The sequence below is a fragment of the Eschrichtius robustus genome, chromosome 2 (genome assembly GCF_028021215.1).
Source record: "Eschrichtius robustus isolate mEscRob2 chromosome 2, mEscRob2.pri, whole genome shotgun sequence".
NCBI lineage: Eukaryota > Metazoa > Chordata > Mammalia > Artiodactyla > Eschrichtiidae > Eschrichtius > Eschrichtius robustus.
The window spans coordinates 115,760,566-115,783,903 of NC_090825.1; the positions used below are offsets into that span (position 1 = coordinate 115,760,566).

General features: G+C 39.7%; 1 protein-coding gene across 1 annotated transcript in view; it reads left to right on the forward strand.

Moving 5' to 3' along the window:
• The first annotated feature begins 2,417 nt into the window (after positions 1-2,417).
• KDM3B (lysine demethylase 3B) overlaps positions 2,418-23,338 on the forward strand; it is a 59,802-nt gene continuing 38,881 nt past the window's right edge. The window contains exons 1-5 of the mRNA XM_068535957.1: positions 2,418-2,620; positions 14,876-15,043; positions 17,826-17,939; positions 20,407-20,512; positions 22,085-22,209. Coding sequence (XP_068392058.1) covers positions 2,429-2,620; positions 14,876-15,043; positions 17,826-17,939; positions 20,407-20,512; positions 22,085-22,209 — 705 coding nt within the window. The 5' untranslated portion in view covers positions 2,418-2,428. The remainder of the gene's footprint in view (positions 2,621-14,875; positions 15,044-17,825; positions 17,940-20,406; positions 20,513-22,084; positions 22,210-23,338) is intronic.

Below are 23,338 nucleotides of genomic sequence, written 5' to 3' on the forward strand. Positions count from 1 at the left end.
GGCTCTCTCTCTCTCTTTAGACATTTCTATTCCACCCTTTCTTCTCCCTACGTTAGCATTCTTCCAATGTGTGTGGGTGAAATATAGTTGCTTAGAGAGCCAGGCAGGAGCCTCTTGTCCCTAAGGCATAGCCTTTCTTTACCAGTTGTGGTGCTGACTTGCCAGGCAGCAAGAAGAGTCAAGTTGCTTAGCCTCCAACCCAGTTTCCTGCTTCAAATTGGTGGCACTCATCAATGAATACCAATGAAGTGTGCAAGAGGACAGGATTGGCTTGATTACCTGGAGCAGGAACTTTGAGGGGATGAAAAAAGCACTCTAAAAAGAGTGGGAGTTGTCACCTGCCCTGGAAACAAAGGAAGAAGGGCTTTGAGGGGGTAGGGCAACAGCATGTGGTTAAAGAATCTCAGAATTATAGGTTCGTTCTTTCTTCAGGACTGCTGTTTTGTTTCGCCTACTGTTTGAGCAGGAGTAAAGCCTGAACATCTAAAATTACTTCCCTCTCCATTTTTTCCTTTCTGTTCAGTTTTTTGGTTGGGTTTTTCTACTGTTTATTTTCTGTGAAGGCAAGTGTGATTTTATTTTCCATTCCTGAAGTATAGGAAAGAATATAAACTTCATGAGGGCAAAGGTTTTGTTTTATTCAGTGTTGTGTCCCAACACTTTGAAAGTTACTGGCATATGAAAAGTATCTGCCATATTTGTTGAATTAATTTTTTTACCTTTGCCTTCCCATCCCTGGGCTTAGGCACATTTCTGTGTCAGTGCTGTGAGAAGCCAGCTTTGGACAGTGGGACAGTAATCAGAGCTCCATATGGGAGAAAATCCCAGCAGTGAATTTTAATGGAAAAGCTGCAAGGCAGCTAGATCATGTATGGATTCACCCCTGTTTCCCTCCTACCAACTACAATTTTTGGGCCGTGTGCTTTAAGAGGTGTCTCTTGGCGCAGAAAAACATTGAGTCAGTCCTCAGGTTGGCTATGGGAAATGGAAGTTATAATGAATAGAGAGAAAAAAAAGTCCAAGGAAATGTTTCCGTGGTGCTCCACAGGGTTAGTTCTAGAGTGACTTCCCTGGATGTTGTACTTTGACTGAAGTCAATAATTGGTACCTCCCTATTGCCCCCAACTTTTGCTAGAAGACAGGTCAAGGGTAAAGAAGGCTATGGACAAATTTCTGGGTAGGCACATAAGTCTTGAAAGAACTCTACTGCTCTTAACTGTCTGTAGGTCAGATCACTGAAAAAAATGGGCACTTTTACGGCAATAATCATGCATTAATACTGGACCTTTTTCTGGTTTATATCTGTTTCCACATATACTCTGCATCCATAAGGCCATGGAACTTGTGCTAGTCTCTAAATGACCAACATTAATGACTTAGGTTTCTCATTGCCCCGTGTGAATAAAAATCTAGGCAAAAAGATCTCTGTATCTCCCCTTCTCTACAGCCCCTTTTCTAACGGGAGTATCAATCTTCCATGCCTGTGAATTCAGATAGGAGTGGTGAGGTTTTCTTTGTCCCCAGCCCCACTACTTCCATGGTAAGATGTATATACTTCTGGTCTCTTTCCAATTCCCCTGAAAGTTGAATTGAGAAACACCTGGACTTAATAACGTTGGCTGATTTGGAAGGGGAAGAAGCTCCATGGGGTTATGTCAAAATACTGAGATGTTGGAAGCATGCTGGCCTTCAGCCAATGTAAAGGGTGGCATTATTACATACAATGGGTGTGTAACACATTGGTCAATTGGAAAGGAACCTATGAAGTATTGGTAATATAGAATGGGATGGTACCATGTTATGGACCAGTGAGAAGAAAGATAATTGTGTCCCATGGACCAATGGGAAGAAAGTTTCCTAAAAGATAATGACAGGAGGGGTAATGCCTATTTTCAGGTTCGGAAATCAATGGGGTATTGGGGCACTAACTTTTTAGCTCAAAATATCAACTCTCTAGGTAATTTGCCCCTCAGGCCCCCAGCCCAGTAAAAGTCTTTGGTGTCCGAGGAGGGTAAGCCAAAGCCTTCTCAGATAAAGGGGCCCCTGAAGGAAATATGGCACCAGGATGGTGCCACGGGGGACTGAAGGACCCGCCCACTTCCCCCCCCCGGCCGAAACTGCAATTCCCCTCCCTGCCGCAGGGGGCACTGCAGGCCCCAGGGAGGTTGGGGCGGAGCGCTGCGAGGGGCCCGGAGCTGCCGTCCCGCTCCGGAGCGCGGGGGGCGCTGTGCGGGGCCCGGGTTGCGGCTCCGCTCCCGGCCACGGGGGGCGCTGCGCGGCGCCGGTGGTTGGTGGTGGCTGTTGGGGGGTGGGGGGGGAGCCGCGGCCGCGGGTGGTGCGGAGGGAGGCCTTGCGGGCGGATCGGGAGCTCAGCGGCGGAGGTGGTGGGAGGCGGCGGGCGGGAGCGCGGGTCTGGCCGGCCCTGGCGATGGCGGACGCGGCGGCCTCCCCGGTGGGCAAGCGGCTGCTGCTTCTGTTCGCGGACACCGCGGCCTCGTCCTCGGCCTCGGTCCCCGCGGCGGCGGCGGCGGGCGGAGATCCGGGGCCTGCGCTGCGCACTCGGGCCTGGCGGGCCGGCACGGTGCGGGCCATGAGCGGGGCGGTGCCCCAGGACTTAGCGGTGAGTGGCGGCCGAGGCGGGCACTCGAGGCCGGGGTTGCACGGCCTGCGGGCGGCCTCCCCGGGGGCCTTTGTGAGGGGGCGGTGGGATGGGGTGACCCAGTTCCGCGCCCCCAGACTTCCTCAGCGCCCCCCGCCGGCATCTCAGCACCCCGAGCTCTGGCCAGCATGGCTTCCGCGTCGGGGTTCGCGCCCCGGTTTACCCCGGGGGGCGGCCGGGGCACTAGGAGCTACTGCCTCCGCCCGGCAGGCCCCGCCTCCTGAGCGACCCCTTTCTCAGTGTTTTCCGCCCCACCTCCCCCCCCCGCCAAACACGCCTTCGGAGCAGGCTCTCGCACCCTGGGCTCCCGGGCCCCTCAGAGTTCGGCCGGTGCTGCCGTTGCCTCCTTGAAGACGCGGACCTGTAGTCCCCAGCCTCTCCCGGGAGACCTGCGCCCTGTTCCCTTCTTCCTGGAGCCCCGAGTGGGGCGGGAATGTGGGCACTTGTAGGAAACAGAGAGGCTGCAGTTGGAGCTGCTCGGGGCTGTTTTAGCTGGCAGTTACTTCCTCCTTGTCTGAGCCGGGCTCGGCCTGGCGGTCTCCAGAAAGGCCAGCTCTCAGGATTCTTTTCAGGCTCCTCTCTCTGCGCTTTTGGGTGACAGGAGCTGCCGTTGTAGCTGTTTTTGATAAGTTTGAGATCTGTCTTGGCAGCCGAATGGGGCTGTTGGGTGGTGCTTTTTTGCTCGTAGCTGGGCTACTCCCCCAAACCTTGGCAGAGGTTTTGTTTTGAAACTTTGTATTGGGGCTCGGCCGCTTTTGAATACTTGTCTTGGTGTATTTTGTGATTAAAGTTGTTCAGTAATAGAACTTAACTAGCATTCGGGATCATGATGTGTTATTTTTGTTAAGGTGGCGGCAAAATACTGCTTTGAGCTTTGGCAAACCTCTTTAGTTCCTCATTCTGATAACGGCCCTAGCTTCTCTGTTGAGATAAGGCTGTGAAAAATAGGGGGATTCTTTTGGATTGTTATAGATGTTCAGGCAGAAGGAAAATTTTCTTGATGAACTTGCTTCTGCAGATATTTTATTCGCTGTAAACGGGAACTCGTAAGATTTGATATTAATATTGCAGGTTTCTGATACTCGTTTTTCTACCTATTGATCAGTGGTGTTAGGCTTTTTTTTTTTTCTTCCTGATACGCAAGCTTTATGGGTTGTTTTGCTTGTGGCTGGCTTAGGCTTCTGCTACTTGAGTTCGTTCACTTTGATCTTTCTCCATGCTCTATAAGAAAAAGGCTGCTTGGACATTTATTAGGCTTCAGTGGGGCGAATTTGTAGAGATAACAGGAATATAGTGGGGTGAGGACGATGATTAAGAAGGAGGATTTGGATTTAAATTCCTTTACGCTTTCTTTAGAAGATTGCTTTTTAGGCTTGGACAGGAGAGAGGTGTCCCTCTCAGATCCAGTAATTTACCCCCTTAAATGCAAAACTTAAGATCCACCATTATATGCATATTTTGACCAAAGGCTTAGTCTATCCTAGCGTTTCAGTCAAAGTTTTATGTTCTAGTTGTTTCCTCCATCAGATGAATTGCTAATGAGCTCTGCACCTGAAATGGCTACCCATTCACTTTGTTGTTTGCTGGGCTCCCTAAGGGCAGAGGTTTTTGAAGCTCACTGAGATGCTGGACACCTACTAAGCTAAATACTGAGTAGTTCTACCACTGCCCGTGGAATTGGTTTCTCAAACCAAGTAAAAAGTTGCAGTGATTCTTGAAAATTAAAGCAAAGTGTATATTACAACTGTGTTGAGGTCTTGCGTAGAGCTTTATGCATATAAAAACAAAGGCAGTTTTGGTTTTAAGAATACTCTTACACTTGTCTTGTGTGTATAATCAAGGGACATCGGTAAGAAAACAGCCACAACAAAACTCAGAGCGTTTAAAATTTTTTACCATCTTGCAAAATTGCTCAAGAATTGCTGTTGTGATGATGAGGTTCTGTTAATGACAATAATTAATATAGGATCAGAACTGGCCGTTTGTTTTCCTTTTTCATTAACGAGATTTCCTTTGGACCCTAGGCATGTGGGCCTTTCCAGTTTGCACCACACACCCGTAGTAAACACAACTGTCTTCCAATCAAAAGTGTTCTTCCTGTACTCAAGGGTGGAGTTTGCAAGCAGCTGGCCTGTGATTGGGCAGATTTTCATTCAGTTATGTTTAAGATGTTTTCAGGCATGCTTAGTTTTGAGTAATGCATGGCAGGGCGCCCCCTGTTAAGGATGAGTAATTGAGGGTTGAATGAATGAGTTTTTGAAGTGATTGAAAACACTTTGCAATTTTAAGCTCCATTAATATCCTCTTTCTAAATACTTTTTGATCCAGAAATCTTTCAAAATGTAGTCCTGATCCATTAATGAACACTTTTTTTTTTTTTGGAAAACAGTTCCAAAGCCATAAGTCAGGATCTTGTTGATCAAGAGTTTTGTTGAAAAGGGTTTTGTTAGGTGGGCATCTTCCTCACCAAAGCTATGCTGACAAATAACTACTGAGATTTTTAGATTAAGTAGATAAACAGCTTTTTTCCCCCTCATGGAATAGTAGCTTTATTTGTATTTCAAAATAGGACTGTTATGTGGGAAAAAAAAAAAGTCTAGTTGCAAAATTAGTTTAATGGATTTTTATGCCTTTACCTCTAACTTCTTTTCTAACTCTGTGTCCTCCTTGTGTTTCTGGTTCATTATTGGTCCATGTAAGTGGCAGAGACCTTGGGACCTTCACATATATACGTATGGTAAATAAACACACAAACCAAAAATAGTGGATTTTTCTTTTTTTGTTATAAAAGCAAAACTTGCATTTTGCAGAATGTCAAACAGCCAAGCATAAACACGGGAAAGCCAACAATCTCCATCCTTTACCAGCTTCCACTTATCAAAGAAGCCTTGTGCGCCTTTCTCAATACTGGTACAAAAAATATGAAAACATTTATCTCTATACAAAAGGTTGCTTTTTTTTTTTTTTCAGCAAATGGTATCATACTGCACAATATCTGTAGCCTGCTTTTCTTTTTTCCATTTAACATTAGACCATGGGCATCAGTACCTGTAGCTCTTACTCATCCTTTTAGATAACTACATTATATTCCATAGAATGGATGTACCCTTTATGATGGGCATTCAAGGTATTTTAAAATTTGGGGCACTTACAAACAATGCTGCAGTTAATATACTTGTACATATATCTTTGTGTAATCATGATTTTATTTCTGTAGTTTAGCTATCCAGGATTGTTGGGTTAAGGAGTACATGTATATATTTTTATTTTATTAGTTAATGCCAGGTTATTTTCCTATGAGATTTTAGCTTTTCATACTCCCACCAGCATTCAGGCAATGCTTGTTTCCCTTCATCCTTGCCATCACTGGTGTCATTGGTCTTTGTTGTTTTTGGCAATCTGATGGGTGAAAAATAGTATCTAGCATTTCATGACTACTGATCTTTTTCTATGTTTATTGGCCTCTTACATTTTTTATGAGTTATTTATGCCAACCTTTTGCGTATTTGAAAAAATGGAAGTTTTCTTATTCTGTACAAGAAGTTTTCTTATTCTGTACAAGTTCTGTGCATATTTGGCACATTAACCCCTTTACCTGTCAAGTGTGTATTTTCTCTCATTTGTCTTTTAACTATTTCTGGGTTGCTTTGCTGCACAGAAAAATAAAATGTTTGTATCATCAGATCTCTTAGACCTTTCTAAATGGCTTCTAAGAAGGGTTTAATTGCTTGGGAAGAGGACCTCCCCCTGCCACCTTGAGCCTATATAAATATTTTTCAGCTTTTCTTTCTAATGTTTCATTTATTTTTACCTTTAGATCTTTGGTCCATCTGGAATATTTTTGTAAGTGGCATGTGTGATGGACAATCTAACTTTTCCTACGGGGTAGTAACCAATTGGGGCAGCACCAATTTTATTAAATAAACCATCCTTTTCTTTCTGTATGATAGAATTAAATGATGCTTTTAGTAGCACTGATTTGTTTTGAATGTGTATCTTACCTATCTCAGCTGTCCAGAACTTGCAACAGGAGTAAAAGCATATCTGCCTTAATTTTTTTAATCCCTTAATCTTTTATCTTCATCTGGGGGAAAGGTGGTCTCTAAAATACTCCTTTTCTTTGATTTGAGATAATGTAGTAATTGTGGCAGCGTCTGGGCTAGTACCGTGTTTCTTCCATCTGGGAGTCTTCCAAGAGGAGTGGAAGTCTACCCGCCTTTTTTTTTTTTTTAACCTCCTCCTCCAATGTTCCCTCTTTGTTTCAGATTAGGTGGACTTTAAAATACCTCTCTACTTTGTTTCTATATAATGTAATAATTATAGTCAGGTTTCCAGTGTACAGTCCAATATAATTTATTCTCAACCTGTGTTCAAACACAGAATTTAAGCCCTAATTGAAACAGGAAATTATGGCTTTTAATGATTATCCTTAAGTGTCCTTTTCTTGCTTATAATTCCAAAATTAAATAAAAATCTGAATAATATTATAGTATCATATGCTGTTTATTAAAGTCAATAGAATATGTTTTGTGGATCAGTGTGCGGATTAGAGAACTTTAAATAAAAATGAGATTGTACAAAAGAATATATAACGTTTAAGTGTGAGGCCCTCTACTCATACTTTTCACCTGCACTCTGCTTCTCGTTGCGATGGCATCTCTTGTTGGGGAGCACAGGCTCTAGGCGGGAGGGCTTCAGTAGTTGCGGCACACGGGCTCAGTAGTTGTGGCTCGCGGGCTCTAGAGCGCTGGCTCAGTAGTTGTGGCGCACGGGCTTAGTTGCTCCTGTAAGTAACATGGTGTTTTCTGTTAGTGATTTTCTCAACAACAGCTGGAATGGGTTCCTGTAGGCTTTGCTTCCACAAGGCCTGGGGGACACAACACCTGTTGCTGCTTCTCAGTTTTCCACTGCCTTTGACAGGTTGGTGGTTTTTAAGCCCTCCTCACCCCACTATCCCTACTGCCAAAGTATCTTTTACCCTTGTTCTGTAGTTGGGTAAAACCTGCCTGATTGTTTAGTAGTGACTCATACAGCTATCTCTCTCAGTTTTACAAAGACAGGAGTTCTGGGGGTTTTTTGTGTGACTTCACAGGTAATCAGGCTCTAGGGGACTGATTCCCACTAACCAAACTCTGGAGACTGATTTGTAAATCCACATGTAAGGTTACTAATCTACAGTGGGAGATAAACCTATCCAGAGATCTGCACAGAACCCCCTCCTGGTCTCCTCAAGAGACCAAATTACAGATAAGACAGATCCTTGTCATGCACAGAATCAGACAAGGAAAGTAGGGTGTTGCCAAAAGAATATTTACAGCAAGCAGTCCTGATTCGGTGATCCTCTGCTTTCCTAGTACTTTCTGGCTTCCATTGTTTTATTCCCCCTTTACCCTTTGCTTTTGATTTTGTCATCCATTGAAATCCTATAAAGAGAAAAGAAAGCCTGTCCATTCTAGGTTATTTCACCTCTATAAAGCCTTTCTAAATCCCCAGAGTGTTTTTTGCTTTGCTCCTTTATCACTTTGTGGATACCTCTTTTGGAATATTTATCACAGTTTTTCTTGATATAGATACATAACAAGGTATATAGCTTATCTCCCCTACTAGATTCTAAGTTCATCAAGAACAGGGAACACATGCATTTTTTACTATTATTTTACAATCCTTCTCTGACCACCTTATCTTAAGAAATAGCATATTTAGAAGCCAGTATTAGGTTAACTTTCACTTCTGATTTATTATGGATTTTCTACTCTGTGGCCCCCTGTTATAAGGTATTTATACTTGATCTTTAAGATTTTTTCTTTTATATATTTTTACTGATATTGACTCACTACTAGTTTTTTTCTTTACATGTTTGGATTTATATTTGGGACCCCCATCCAAAGTACATTGTCCATTGGTTTTTGTGATTTACATCTGAGTTGCTGGATTAGAAGCATTAGATGTTTTGTTTTTCTGATTCTCAAGTAATACACGCCTAGTATACAAAATGTAGAAATTATTTTAATAAAAATATAAGTAAAAAAAAATAGCCCCTATAGTGTCATAACCCATTAAAAAACTGCTATGTTTTGATACATATTCTAATCTTTTTGTAGAATTGCTAAAAGTTGAATTCATACTGTATTTTCAGTTTTGTTTTTTTTTTTTTAACTTTGGGTTTATTTATTTATTTATTTATTTATTTATTTATTTATGGCTGCGTTGGGTCTTCGTTTCTGTGCGAGGTCTTTCTCTAGTTGCGGCAAGTGGGGGCCACTTTTCATCGCGATGCGCGGGCCTCTCATTATCGCAGCCTCTCTTGTTGCGGAGCACAGGCTCCAGACGCGCAAGCTCAGTAATTGTGGCACACGGGCTTAGTTGCTCCGTGGCATGTGGGATCCTCCCAGACCAGGGCTCGAACCCGTGTCCCCCGCATTGGCAGGCAGATTCTCAACCACTGCGCCACCACGGAAGCCCTGTATTTTCAGTTTTGAGTTTTGCTTTTCACTTAATGTGACAATTATTTTCCTGTATTACCAAAAACTTTTGTATTATAGGTGATTTTAATTTTCTTTGTGCTTTTCTGTATTTTCCACAGATAACATGTGCTTCAGGTGCTTTCGTACCTGAAAGGGAAGCAATAAATTCTCTCTAAGAAAATCTTGTAATTTATTTAACCTGGATAATTTATTTAACTGTTCTTCTTTCATTGGATATTGAAATTGTTTCAGATTTTAGGCTTTATTAATAATTCATTGATGACCATTTTTGTGAATAAAGCCCTTTCTGTTTTCAGGGTCATTTCCTAGGATTATTGCCAGGAGTGGTATTATGGAAACACAGAATATACACATATTTAAGATTCTTGATATATGACAATTTTTTTTTTCTTTTAAGTCATACCAGTTTATATTCTGACCAGTAGTATGAGTTTGCGTACGGAATGCATGTTTATCAGGAGCCCAAGATCTGCTAGACATTTTACGTTATTTCGTTTAATCCTGCCGTAATTCTTTGAGGTACTTACTGTCCGTATTAATAGGCAAAGGAAGTAAGGCTCAAAGAGGCTAAAGTAACCTGCTCCCAGTTACACAGATAAGGGATGTTGGGATGCAAATCCAGATCTTTGTGATTCCTCTACCCCTAAGAGCATATATATCTATATGCTTGAGTTTTTATTCAGGTTATTCCTGTGGTACTCAAGTACTTAACATTTTATTTATTGAGGTTGTTAGAAAGTAGGGGAAAAAATGGGAGTAATTGTTAGAAATCTCTCTCTTGATCAAAGGAACCATAGAGAGAAAAATATTTTTTGCTTGAAAACAGCAGTGTTCTAGACATGCATCATTCCCCACTGTGGCTGTCAAGATATCCCAGTTTTGTAATATCATTTGTAACAGAGTTCATATTTTGTTTGGAATGTAGTTAGAAAAACTGGAAAAGAAAATTTGGGAATCTTGGAAGTTAGTCTTCCATTTTCCTTACCCTCTCACAATCATCACCATATCCTGTTATTTTTATCTCTAATTTCTCAAATATGTTTTTCATTTACACAGTCTTATTGGTTTAGGCCTTTTACGTCTTTTACCTGAGTTTTTATCACTTTATAATTGGTCTCCCTGCCTCCAGTTTCTTGCCTCTATGAGTTCCCTTCCAACCTGATCCCAAAGTTAATTCTTTCCTTTAAAAAAAAAAAAAAGTTATTATATAAATAATATGTTTAAAAACAAAAAAGAAGGAACATTTACTGATAAGGCTAAAATACTATTACCTCTCCTATCCTAATCCTTCTCTAGAACACTCAATCTGCTCTTAGTTTCTCTGCCTTTGCACCTGCTGGAAAGTCTTTCTCTCCCTTCTCTGCCAGAAGAATATAGTTTGTCCTTTGAGATACAGCTTGTATACTACTACCTCTTCTGTGAAACCTTTCTAGTTTACCATGGCAGACGCCTTCTCTAGCATGTTCAGTCTTTATTATTGCCCTTATTACATAACTCTGTAATAATTTCTGTACCTTTCTGTTGGCTCATCTAGGGTTTGATTCCCTCCTGCCGAGTGCTTCCTTATTCACCTTGATACTCTTAGCCCTGGCAAGTGCTGTACATGGCGCACACACCTATATTTTTGAGGCGTTCTGTCTATTTTTGTTGAGTGACTGAATAAATGAATAATTTTATTAATTGTAGTAAGAATGGCCTTAGGGAGAACCAGAATCCAAACTGATTATTACATGATTACGTGATAAACATGAAGGTCTATATTACTCAGATTACTGTCATGTGATTTTTTTCAAACTTAGGTTAACTTATTTGATTTTTTTAAAAAATTTTATTTCGTTTTAATGTCACTCAAATGAATGTACATCACATATAGACCATGAAAGAGATTTTGAAATGAAAGCAGGAGTTTTACCACTAACTCTTCTTAACTAAGGAAATATTTTACACATCTAGTCCTTGGGTTCTAGCTGTACAATGTATAGTACTATTTGCTGCTTTTACTCTAATAGTAGAAATTTTTAAAAGACTTAAAAAAAATCAACTCAAAGTGTTTTAGTTCTGTTCTGTCCAGATTATCAACCTGCCTTGGCCGTCTCTAACTCAGTCCAACAACCACCATTGATTTTTGTTAGTTTATATCCCTTCTTTCTGTCCTGTGACCTGGCCACTACCATTTTAAGAGTTCATGTTCTGTGTGCTTTGACCTGAAATGATTCTTCACCTTATATGTTCTAACTCCTTCCATCTCTAGCTAGGAAGTGAAGCACGGTGCTAGGGCCAGAAACAAGCCTTAATGCTGGTAGAACATGTTTACATATATCCACATTCCATATTGCTCTCAAAACATATTCGTATTATTAGCTTAGAGCTGTTGCTTGATCCTAGAACATATAGCACTGTGGTTGTCAAGTTCAACACTTTATTCCTTTGCCCAGGCAGGTTAGGAAATAATTGCCCTTAAATTAGGTGAAATATTACTTTCAAATATTTCAGCTTTTCCATGGTGTTTTCAGATGTGTGATGATAGGATTCCTGAATATTTACTTTTTAAATGTTCAAGTTCTTATCTACGAAGAATTAAAATCGTTACAGCTTTAGTACAGTGATTTCTTTTAGTGTGTTCCTATATTTGTGTGTTGGTATGACTTAGAATTTTGTGACTCGTATGTTGATTTTTAAAGTGGTTGGCGGATTAGAACTATAGCATGGCACCTAGCTGTCAGGCACCATGGAGCCTCAACCTCCGGTTTTCTAAGTGATGCCCAGTAGAGTACTGTGTCACTCAGGGTCAGACTCCGCCTGGGGCTTCAACAGTCTCTGCTCCTTTTCATGGCTTGCAGGGTCTTGTCTGTCGTTCAGCCATTGCCTCCTCCAGACATCAGTTATGGCACCACTGAACAGTAATGGGACCACTGTTCTCCTAGTCTCGGGTTCAAAATCCAGGTCATTTTTGAATTTTCCCTTACCCTTATATCCAGCCAGTCATCATGCTTGATGATAGGACTCATCGATTCTCACGAGCACTAGTAACTTCCTTCCTAGTCTCACTGCTCCCACTCTAGATCATGTAAGAACACCCCCTGTTCCCCATCCCACCCCCAACTCTAAACCATCTACATCCACTGAGTAGCTGAGTTGTCCTAAAACCAACTGTTTTGTTCAATTTTGACCTCGATCAGGAACCTTTTAATGGCAATTGCACATATACACACCCACACACACATAAACACGTCTCCCATTGGCAGCTGGATGAACCCAAATTTTATCCCAGTATTCGGGGTCTTCCACATCGACTCTTAGTCTTTTTAGTCTCATTTCCCACTCCTTCCCCAGTGTGCTATAGCTCCTGGCCATCCTAGAATTTGACTGGGACTTTTTTTTTTTTTAACCTCAGCCTGTATCAGTCCCTTTGCACACCTGAAGTGATCTCTCCTGCCTCTGAACACCCCCTATACTTTATTTTATTTCTGTTTATCTTATGGCATGTTATTGCCCAAGTAGTGCTTTGCAGTTGACCAAAGTGCTTTTGAATCCATTACTTTATTTAATCTTCACAACCAGTCTGAGGGTAAGTAAGACAGGTGTGTCTTATCACAAGGGAGGAAACCAAGACTTGAGGAGGGGAGAGTGATTTGCTCAAGTTTTGTGATTAGTAGAGGGTGGGGCTAAGACTGAAATCCAAGCCTCCCGGAACATAATCCCCAAGCTCTGTCCATTACTACCTTTCCTGGTGCCTGAGTCTGCACTTAAATGTAAGTTTGAATACATCTTTTTCCAGTTATCAGCAAGTTACTTAAAGTTGTTTTTGATTCCCCTAGAACATACGTGAATATATGAGTGAGCCCATTCATATGTTAAATGTATTGCAGTTTAATGTTCTTTCCTGTTCACATGTTAAAGGTATTGCAGTAAAATCATGCTTCCCCTTTCTGAGCCTTATTTTCCCATCATTTTTTTTTTAAGTAGAAGTGAAGGTTACTTGGTATATTATAAATAATAAAATATTGGTATAATATAAATAATAAAACTGGAGCTTTGTATAATGAATTTAATTTCTGGAATAGCTTTTCCAGCAGTGCACTTCAATTCACAAGTATTTATTACCTGTGAAGAGATTAAGCCTAATGCTAGGCTACTGAGTGGTTCCACACTTTTCAAGTATAAGTACCGTAAATTTTCATATAGTTGTAACTCTAATTTTTAGCTTGACTGGATGGGAACTAATATACTGACAAAAGTTGTTGTGACTTCAGTAACAATTTTAATGGATTTGAACTTTATTCATTATATGATCTACATATATTTGAAAAATAATGGTGACACATGTACCAGACCTCTAGTATTTAGTCTACAGGAAATGCTTAGTACCCTTAGTACTTAAGATATTCCTGGTAACTCTGTGATTCCTAGTTGAGAATGACTGCTGTGGGGATTCTGATGTTGTCCTACATCACTCATTGCTGCCTTAGGAAGTGTCATGTGAGAAATTTCTTGTAGAGCCAAGTAGTTGGAAAAGTGTTGCTTCCCTGAGAAACTGGTTTGTGTTTTACTTTTTGCCAGTGATGAATATGCCACTGACCTCTCCATTTTCAGATTGGCCTTTAGGAAGCTCAGAGCCAAGTCAGTCAATCAATCAATCAATCATTCATCATATGTCACTCAGTCATACAGCTGTATAGATCCTTATTGCCTGCTTAAGTTTTCCCTCTTTTTACACTTTGATAGTGACTTCCTGTTGTAGTTTGCTTAGCCCTGGTTTTTTAATTTATATTTTATCATCTTATTGTATATGTTTCCCAAAAGCCAACTAAAATCCTTTGAAAATGAAGAGGGATATAAATACTCTAGCCTTTATTTTGTAACCAGCTATATTTTAGGCACTAGACATATCTGTTCTAAATATTGATACCTATATGCATATGTCTTGCTTTTATTGCTGTGTAGAACATGCTCAGATGTCAGAATTTATATGGAAAAGTTAAACCTAAGCATACTATTTATTAGAAGAATGTAGTTTCATTTAATATGAATTGCTTTCAGAAACTCTTTACAGATTCTACTTAAGTATATCTGAAAAGGTGGAGTATCTTTTCTGGGAGGAAGCAAATCATTGTTGTGACAACGGTGTGCCTCTGCTAGCAGATATGAGATCACTCCTGGCAGTCAGTGGTACTTTAAAAATCCACACTTGGGACTGGGAGGTTTTTTTTTTTTTAATTGTTTATCCTTTTGAATTTTGTACTGTGTGTATATAACCTATTCAAAATTAATTTTAAAAGTTCACAGTCATTTTCAGTAGAAGTATAAAAAATTTCTCTTCCTACCTATTAGACTGTGAGCTCCTTGAGACCAGGAGGTGTACTAGATTCCCCTCTGTATTCCTGAACCTAGCATAGTGCCTTATACATAGTAAGCCCCCAGCTAGTGTGCTTAGATGTGAATTGGAAACTAAGAGTTGTAAATCTCAGTAGGATCACGGCTAGAAATTACTAACTGTAGATAACTCACGCCCCCTTAAATCTGTACGCTCTTTTCAGAGTGAGGATGAGACCAACTTCCTGGCTCTGAAGTAAGATTGGTTTTTATTGAAATCCATTAAAAGAACTTAAAAACAAGTCAGTAGAATTTTACCTAGTCAGTTTTTCAAAACGGGGTTTGTGTTTGTTTTTATATTATAGTGTGGGATTTTTCCAAATGTGACCTCAAGATGGCTTTTTATCTCTTTTTCCAGATCTTTGTAGAATTTGATGGCTGTAGCTGGAAGCAACACTCCTGGGTTAAAGTTCATGCTGAAGAAGTTATTGTACTTTTGCTGGAAGGGTCTCTAGTATGGGCACCCCGGAAGGACCCAGTCCTTGTCCAGGGCACTCGAGTCTCAATTGCACAATGGCCGGCCCTGGTGAGTGACTTTTATTGGCTAGGAACATATTTGGGCTTTATTCCTATTCTATATGGTATTTACCCAATAGCTGAACTCTTTAGAATTCCCAAAACTCCCAGTGCTTTGTCCTTAACACACTTTGATTCTGAAGTTACCAAAGTAAAAATTGGGAGAGATCTTTTCTCCTGTGTCTTCCCATACTTTTTATATTAGATAATATTTGATACTTTGTTTCTAAATAATTTTTTACCTTTCTTTTCTCATAGTTATGTTATGAAACAATGTTTGTAATCCTTAAAGTCTTTTTCTTCCATAGAACGTATTTTATTTTTTTCCAGCTTTTTTGAGACAGAATTGACATATATAACATTGTGTAAGTTTGTGTATAATGTGATGATTTTTTATATATAGTGAAATGATTGTCACAATAAAGTTAATTAACACATCCATTGTCTCACATAGGTTTTTGTGTATGTGGTAAGAACTTTTTTTTTTAACTTTGCAGAACACTTTAATAATCTCAATAAGGTATAATAATCTCACTGTTGTATAGAGTACTTTCCTACATATTATCTAATTTGCTTCTCACAACACATATGTGGTAAGAACTTTTAAGATTTCCTCTCTTAGCAACTTCCAAGTATACAGTACAGCATTATTAACTATAGTCACCATGCTATACATTAGCTCCCCACAGCTTACTCATCTTATTATTGCAGTTTATATCCTTTGACTACCTTCACCCATTTCCCTCACTTCCTCCACCCCTGGCAACCACCAGTATATTCTCTGTGTCTGATTTCAGTTGTTTTGGATTCCACATGTAATTGAAATCAGACCATATATGTCTTTCTCTGACTTATTTCACTTAGCATAATGCCCTGGAGATTCAGCTGTTGTTGTAAATAGCAGGATTTCCTCCTTTTTTGTGGCTCAATAATATTTCATTGTGTATAATATTCGTGTGTGTGTGTGTGTGTGTGTACACCACATTTTCTTTATCCATTCATCCATCACCGGACACTTAGGTTGTTTCCATGTCGTCGCTATTGTAAATGCTGCTGCAGTGAACATGGGGTTGCACATATCTCTTCAAGATATGATTTTATTTCCTTTGGATAAATACCCAGAAGTGGGGTTGTTGAATCATATGGTAGTTCTATTTTTAATTTTGGGGGGAACCTCCATACTGTTTTCCATAGTGGCTGCACCAATTTACATTCCCACTGATGGTGCACAAGAGTTCCCCCTTTCTACATCCTTGCCAGCACTTGTCATCTTTGTCTTTGATGATAGCCATTCTAATAGGTGTCAGGTGATTACTCATCATGGTTTTGATTTGCATTTCCCTGATGATTAGTGCAGTTGAGCCCCTTTTCATGTACCTGTTGGCCATTCATCTATCTTTGGAAAAATGTCTATTCAGGTGATTTGCCCATTTTTAAATCAGATTATTTGTTGGGGGGGGGTTGTTTTGTTTTTAGCATTTTAAATTGACACCCATTTATTAGTTGGGTAAGTTAGAAGTACAGACACTTTGTGTCCTACTTCTTAGCTCAGAATCTTACAAGGCAAAAATTGCTGTTTGCAATGCTATGTTCTCATCTATAGTAGGTGGTCCTCTTCTAACCTCCCATGTTTATGGCAGAATTCAGTTCCAGTCTCCTTGCTGGCTGTCAGCTGGGGATATTTGTGGGGGGTTTTGGCTCTTGAGTTGTATGAGTTTTTTTAATATATTTTGAATATTAACCTTTTATCAAATATATGATTTGCAAATATTTTCTCCCATTCCCTATGTTGCATTTTCGTTTTGTTGATCATTTCTTTTGCCTTGTAGAAACTTTTAAGTTTGATGTAGTCCCACTTGTTTATTTTTGCTTTTGTTGGTTATGTTTAAAGTTTCTTTGTTTGTTTGGCCATGTAGCACAGCTTGTGGGATCTTAGTTTCCCGACCAGGGATTGAACCTAGGCCCACAGCAGTGAAAGTATGGAGTCTTAACCACTGGACCGCCAGGGAATTCCCTAAAGTTTTTTTTTTTTAATTATTAAGTTTTATTTTCTGAAGTCAGACAAAATAGTGCTATAAAATTTAATTCTGAGAGTATCCATTTGTTTCTATCTGTTCTTTTAGCAAAGTGTAGGCATAAATAGTTAGATTTTTTTTAAAAATCTAGTTCTCCTGTTATTAACCAAATTAAATAATATTCAAAACAAAACTTTTTAACCTATTGATTATACATATCATCACTTACTGAACTGTCTTTTTTCATTTGTTTTTAAGACCACTTTCCAGTTGAACTTTTAGAAGAAGCTCAAATGTATCTGGGTCCCTGGGTGACTTTAGTAGGCAGTTTATTTACGAAACAGTAATGTGAATTTGCCCATGCATATTTATACCACTGATCATTTTAGAAATCTCATGAAGGTTTCAGGAGTTCCAGAGATGATAATGGTGTGACTCTTCATTCTGGGAACTTACTGTAATTTAGCCCTCTTGGAGCCTGACAAGATTAGTCAGATCGCTAGAGAGAATGAGGAATTTCCCGTTCTTCTTGTCCTTTTTAGCTGTAAATAAGAGTATTGAACTGACTTTATGCTCTGGTTTGCTTCATATGATTATTTGAGGGGCAGATGCTAGGTTGGGAATGTCTCTGAGGACTTATGCTTTAGCTTATCTATATTTACTGGGGTGAAAGATACATTAATAATGGATATTGTCTCTGCAGTTAGATATTCAGTTGAATTGTTATTTATTTTCTTTTCCAAGTTCTAATCCATTTCTTGTCATTGTACTTCACAGACTTTCACTCCCCTAGTAGATAAACTCGGTTTGGGTTCTGTGGTTCCAGTTGAATACCTTCTGGATCGAGAGCTTCGTTTCCTGTCAGATGCTAATGGGTTGCATTTGTTCCAGGTACTTAACACTTGGTCTAGTCCTAAACTTATTTCTCTCCTTGCTAATTTCTCTGTTGATTATAAATAGGGTGCTTCCCCCCCCTTTTTTATTTCAGATAATATTTTTTAAATCATTATAAAATTACAGAGAATGGTGGGAATCTTAGATTAAAATTTTAATATTATTCCTCAACAGTCTCGACCAAGGTTTCTCAGCCTCAACGATATTGACATTTTTGGTCTGTATTCTTTTTCATAGGGGGCTATCCTGTGTATTGTTTGATGTCTAACAGCATCCCTGGCCTCTACCTACTAGATGCCAGCACTGAGTTGTGATAAGCAGAAATGTTTCCCAACACTGCCAGTTGTTCCAGAGGGGGCAAAATCAGCCCAGATGAGAACAATGGAGTAAAACAATTCCATGGATGCCACAGTTGATGGTGTATGCTTTCAAAGAGATGGAATAATAGAAAAAGCAACATTTTAGGGAGGATAAAACATCAGTTTAATCTTGGAAAGGCTGAGTTGAGGGGCCCACAGAACACCCCATAATTGTCTCAGAGGTCAGATGTATTGGTCTGGCTATCATCAGCCTGCACAGGTGGCAGTATAAGTCAATTAATTATATTGTCCCCTTTTCTTTTAACATTGAATCAAGTTCTTCCTCCCAGTAATTCCATGTACGTTTTAAAGTTTCTTTGCTCCCTTGAAAAGTGTATTTGGTAGCTGAGGCTTCTTTCCTCCGCTACACACCCCCACCCCACCCTAAAACCATTTAAGACTTAGGACCGCAATTCTAAGGGTTTCCTCAGAAGAGGTGGCTTCCCAGAGGTGGCTGCTTCTATAACTTGAGTCTAAGAGGTCCTAGACTTACGTCCGTGGCAGGGAAGCTGGGAATTTGGGCTGGTTCCAAGCAACATTAAATACTGAAGAGCTTAGGTATATTTTTAGTTACAAAAAAAGGGATAAGTTAGTAGTTTAAACAAACTAGTGTCTGAGTTAGAGTTTCAGAATTTATGGAGGGTAATATTTATTTCTCACTTGTAAGGGTTACTGTCTGAAGGTTAAAAATTAGGAGACTTCCAAGAGTTTTGCTGTCTTATTGAGGCAGCCAAGAGCAGTATTTCCTGAACTGTGTTCTGTGTAATATTAATGATTTTTTTTTGTTGTTGATATGTCTTCCTCCCTCATTAGGCCTCACTCCCTCTCATCAATCTTGCTTTATTCATCTCGTAATCCTAGTGCTTATATGAATAGGCACTCAGTGAATGTTGGATAAGTATCAAAATAAACAAAAAGATTTACATGGAATAAAATGTTTTGTGGTCAAATAAGTTTGAGAAACGCTGACCTAAACATGTTCTTTTCCTACACGTCTTCTCAGAGCCTTTAATATACTGTCGTATGTAGAAAGATATAGTGTACAGTTGACCCTTGAACAACACGGATTTGAACTACGCGGGTCCACTTATATGTGGATTTTTTTCAGTAAATACAGTACCTATAAATTAATACGAATTTTTTTCACATTATCTTTTCATTTTTGATATCTAGTGTTACTAATAGTTATAACATCTAGTGTTTTGTATTATATAAGGCAATCTTGATGTAGTGTACTGACAGATGATTCATCTTGTAAACAGACATCATAAACTTAGGGTATCAATAAATACACGACTTCCCTGGTGGCGCAGTGGTTAAGAATCCACCTGCCAATGCAGGGGACGCGGGTTCGATCCCTGATCCGGGAAGATCCCACATGCCGCAGAGCGTCTAAGCCCGTGCGCCGCAAGTACTGAGCCTGCGCCCTAGAGCCTGCGAGCCACAACTACTGAAGCCCGCGCGCCTTGAGCCGGTGCTCTGCAACAAGAGAAGCCACTGCGATGAGAAACCCGCACACAGCAACGAAGATTAGCCCCCGCTTGCCACAACTAGCGAAAGCCCATGTGCAGCAACAAAGACCCAACACAACCATAAATAAATAAATAAATAAATTTATTAAAAAAGAAAAGAAAACACAAAGGCAAACCACAAACTGGTAGAACCAATAAACGTCGGGAAAATATTTTTTTAAGAAAAAAGTTATATGCAGATTTTTGACTGCATGGGGTGGGGAAGCAGTTGGTGTCCCTAACCCCTCCACCTTGTTCAATGGGGGTATAATATTTCCTAAACCTAAATGATCCTAGCATCCTTAACTTTTTTTTTTGGGCCACGCCACTTGGCTTGTGGGATTTTTGTTCCCTAACTGGGGATCAAACCTGGGCCCTTGGCAGTGAGAGCTTGGAGTCCTAACCACTGGACCACCAGGGAATTCCCCTAGCATCTTTAACTTTTGTAGAGCATCTTGTGAGACTAGGGTTCTATGGAACATTCTCTGGCAAATGCTGATGTAGAGCTCCTCAGGGGTATAATTTTTCTCTTCTAGTTAGATATTATTGGTACTTATTTCAATATTCAGTTTTTTCTTCTTTTATCTTTATCAGATGGGAACAGATAGCCAAAACCAGATTCTTTTGGAACATGCTGCTCTGAGAGAAACAGTTAATGCTTTGATCAGTGACCAAAAGCTGCAAGAGATATTTAGCCGAGGTAAGAACAGTTGGTCCTCTGTCCCTGAATTCTGAATCAGGTGTATGGTCAGTGTTGAAAGTGATAGAATGGGGGGGACACCATGCAACTCTCAACATTTGTGCTTGTCTTCTTTTTGTGGGTAGTGTCAAGAGTAACTCCAGTTAGCTGGATCTCTAGAATAGATTGGAAAAATAGGATCTCACTCAGACCACTATGTCCTTTTTGTATTACATTTCGTAATATGCAATTTTGTCTTTCTTTTTTTCATTTCTTAAATATTTATTAAGTACTAACCTTGTACTAGACACAGTGTTAAGGTACTGAGGATATAACCATGAACTAGAAAGTCTCTGCCCTTGTTGAGCATACTGTCTATAAGGTATGCTCTAAAGACTATTAACAACAACAAATAACAACTTCGAATGTAAGGTATGTTCATAAAGGAAGGTGTCCATAGACTCATTCACATTAACAGCATGTAAATTTTTAAGAATGAAAACAAAAAAGAATTACTAGCTTTTATTAGCTTTTTCAGTTCACATACAGATTTTGCCCAGGATTCTACACAAAAGGTAGACTGTTGCCTCATTTATCCTTCCCTTCATGTTGTACATCTACTCTATGTCCTTTCTGACCCTTGTGATAATCATGCTTTTCAATGAAATAGGATCCTTGGTTCTCTTTTGTCAAACTAAATCTAAATAGGTAAAGTTAAGAAAACTTGCCTCTTTGGGAAAGGAAAGTATCAGGGTAAAATGATGTTTAATAATCAAGGAAAGGTATGGAAGAGGAAAGAATGTGAGGAAAAATAGCAGAGAGAAAAAAATCAAGTGGACAGAATGAGAGGTAGAGATGTTTATGAGTATGTATAGAAAAATTAAGCTTAATTGTAGCTCTGAAAGATAAAATAAGCAGTCATTTAGCTATATAGTCTCAAATGTATAAGATATGTAGGAGAGAGAAACTGTCCTTCTTGGAGGGCCAGCTGAAATTGCAGGGTAACATTACCTGCTGATAAAGTAATATCTTTGCAACTCTGTGTTCCTAGGAAGACAGGTGCTATATTTGTTCAGACTATTATTAGTGCAGAGGCTGGAGACCTCATAAATTGAACTCCCCACCTACTGTAATGAAAGTCAGATAGCAAAGTGTAAATGGTTATATATCATTCCTATGGTAACATAACAAAATAGTACATTCAACTTACTGGCCTCCCACTTTTTTAATGTATATGTCAGATAGATCTGAATAGATTTTCACATTACCTATAGTTTTTGATTTGTAAGTTTCCTTTCTCTTCCCTGTATTACTTTCTAGAATTGGAAGATTGAGATAAGGTAGAATCAGAGGCCTGGGACATTCTAAGAAATCTCCAAATAAACAGAATTTACAAAAGTCTCTGGGAAAGACTATGTTTTGTTTTTAAATTGCTGTGTATGGTAAATCTGAAATTGCTCATGTATTCAACTCCATACAAGAGGATTAAAAGTGCCAAGTACTTACACTATATAATTTTCTTTCTGTTTTTAGAAACAATCATGAAATACAGCTTAGCCAAAAATATTCAATACTGACTGATCTCTCCTTTAGGTCCCTACAGTGTTCAAGGTCACAGGGTCAAAGTATACCAGCCAGAGGGAGAAGAAAGTTGGCTCTGTGGTGTTGTAAGCCATCAAGACTCCATCACCCGTCTTATGGAGGTGTCTGTAACTGAGGTGAGGCTCTGTGTTATTTTGTCCGAGGTCCATCCATCCCCTTACCCAGGGTGGTGTAGGAAAAGGGAGCACTTCATTACATGTAAGAAGACTTAGGTTCCATCTCTGGCTTTGTCATTTTTTTTTTAAATTTATTTTTGGCTGCGTTGGGTCTTCATTGCTGCGCACGGGCTTTCTCTAGTTGCAGTGAGCGGGGGCTACTCTTCGTTGCAGTATGTGAGCTTCTCATTGCCGTGGCTTCTCTCGTTGCGGGGCACGGGCTCTAGGCGTGCAGGCTTCAGTAGTTGTGGCACTCAGGCTCAGTAGTTGTGGCTCGCGGGCTCTAGAGCACAGACTCAGTAGTTGTGGCGCACGGGCTTACTGGCTCCGTGGCACGTGGGATCTTCCCGGACCAGGGATCGAACACATGTCGCCTGCATTGGCAGGCGGATTCTTAACCACTGCGCCACCAGGGAAGTCCCCCTGGTTTTATCACTTATTGATTCTATCACCTTGAGAAAGGCTGTTCAACTTTCTTAACCGCAGTGTTCTCATTTGTAAATTAGAGTTAATTAGGTAACCACACCCTGACCTCACAGCATATGTTTTGGGAACTAAGATAATGTATTTGAAAGTGCTTTGAAATCTATGAAAGGGTATACAAATGTGAAGTGGTATTATCATTATTTTATCATATTCAGAAAGTTTAGTATTTAAAAATCTAATCAGTTAGCATTTGCTTCTATAATACTTATGCCACTCCCCCTTAGATGCTGAAAAAATGAATTGTTTCTAAAGCAATAAATAGAAAAAAACATAGCATCTAGAGCTACCTGAAGAATTGTCTATCAAAACAACAAGAATATTTGGGGACTTCCCTGATGGTGCAGTGGTTAAGACTGCTTCCACTGCAGGGGGTGCAGGTTTGATCCCTGGTTGGGGAACTGAGATCCCACATGCTGTACAGTGCAGCCAAAAACAAAAACAGCAGCAGAGTATTTTGAGGCAAACACGTATGTATTTATGATATCTTTGAATTGGTTTCAGACTTGCCCTTGGCAGTCACATGTAATGTAAACAAATGATTTTAGTTATTTCTTTATTGAATTTTATTTATTAAATTATTCAATCCTCATTTACAAATTTCAAA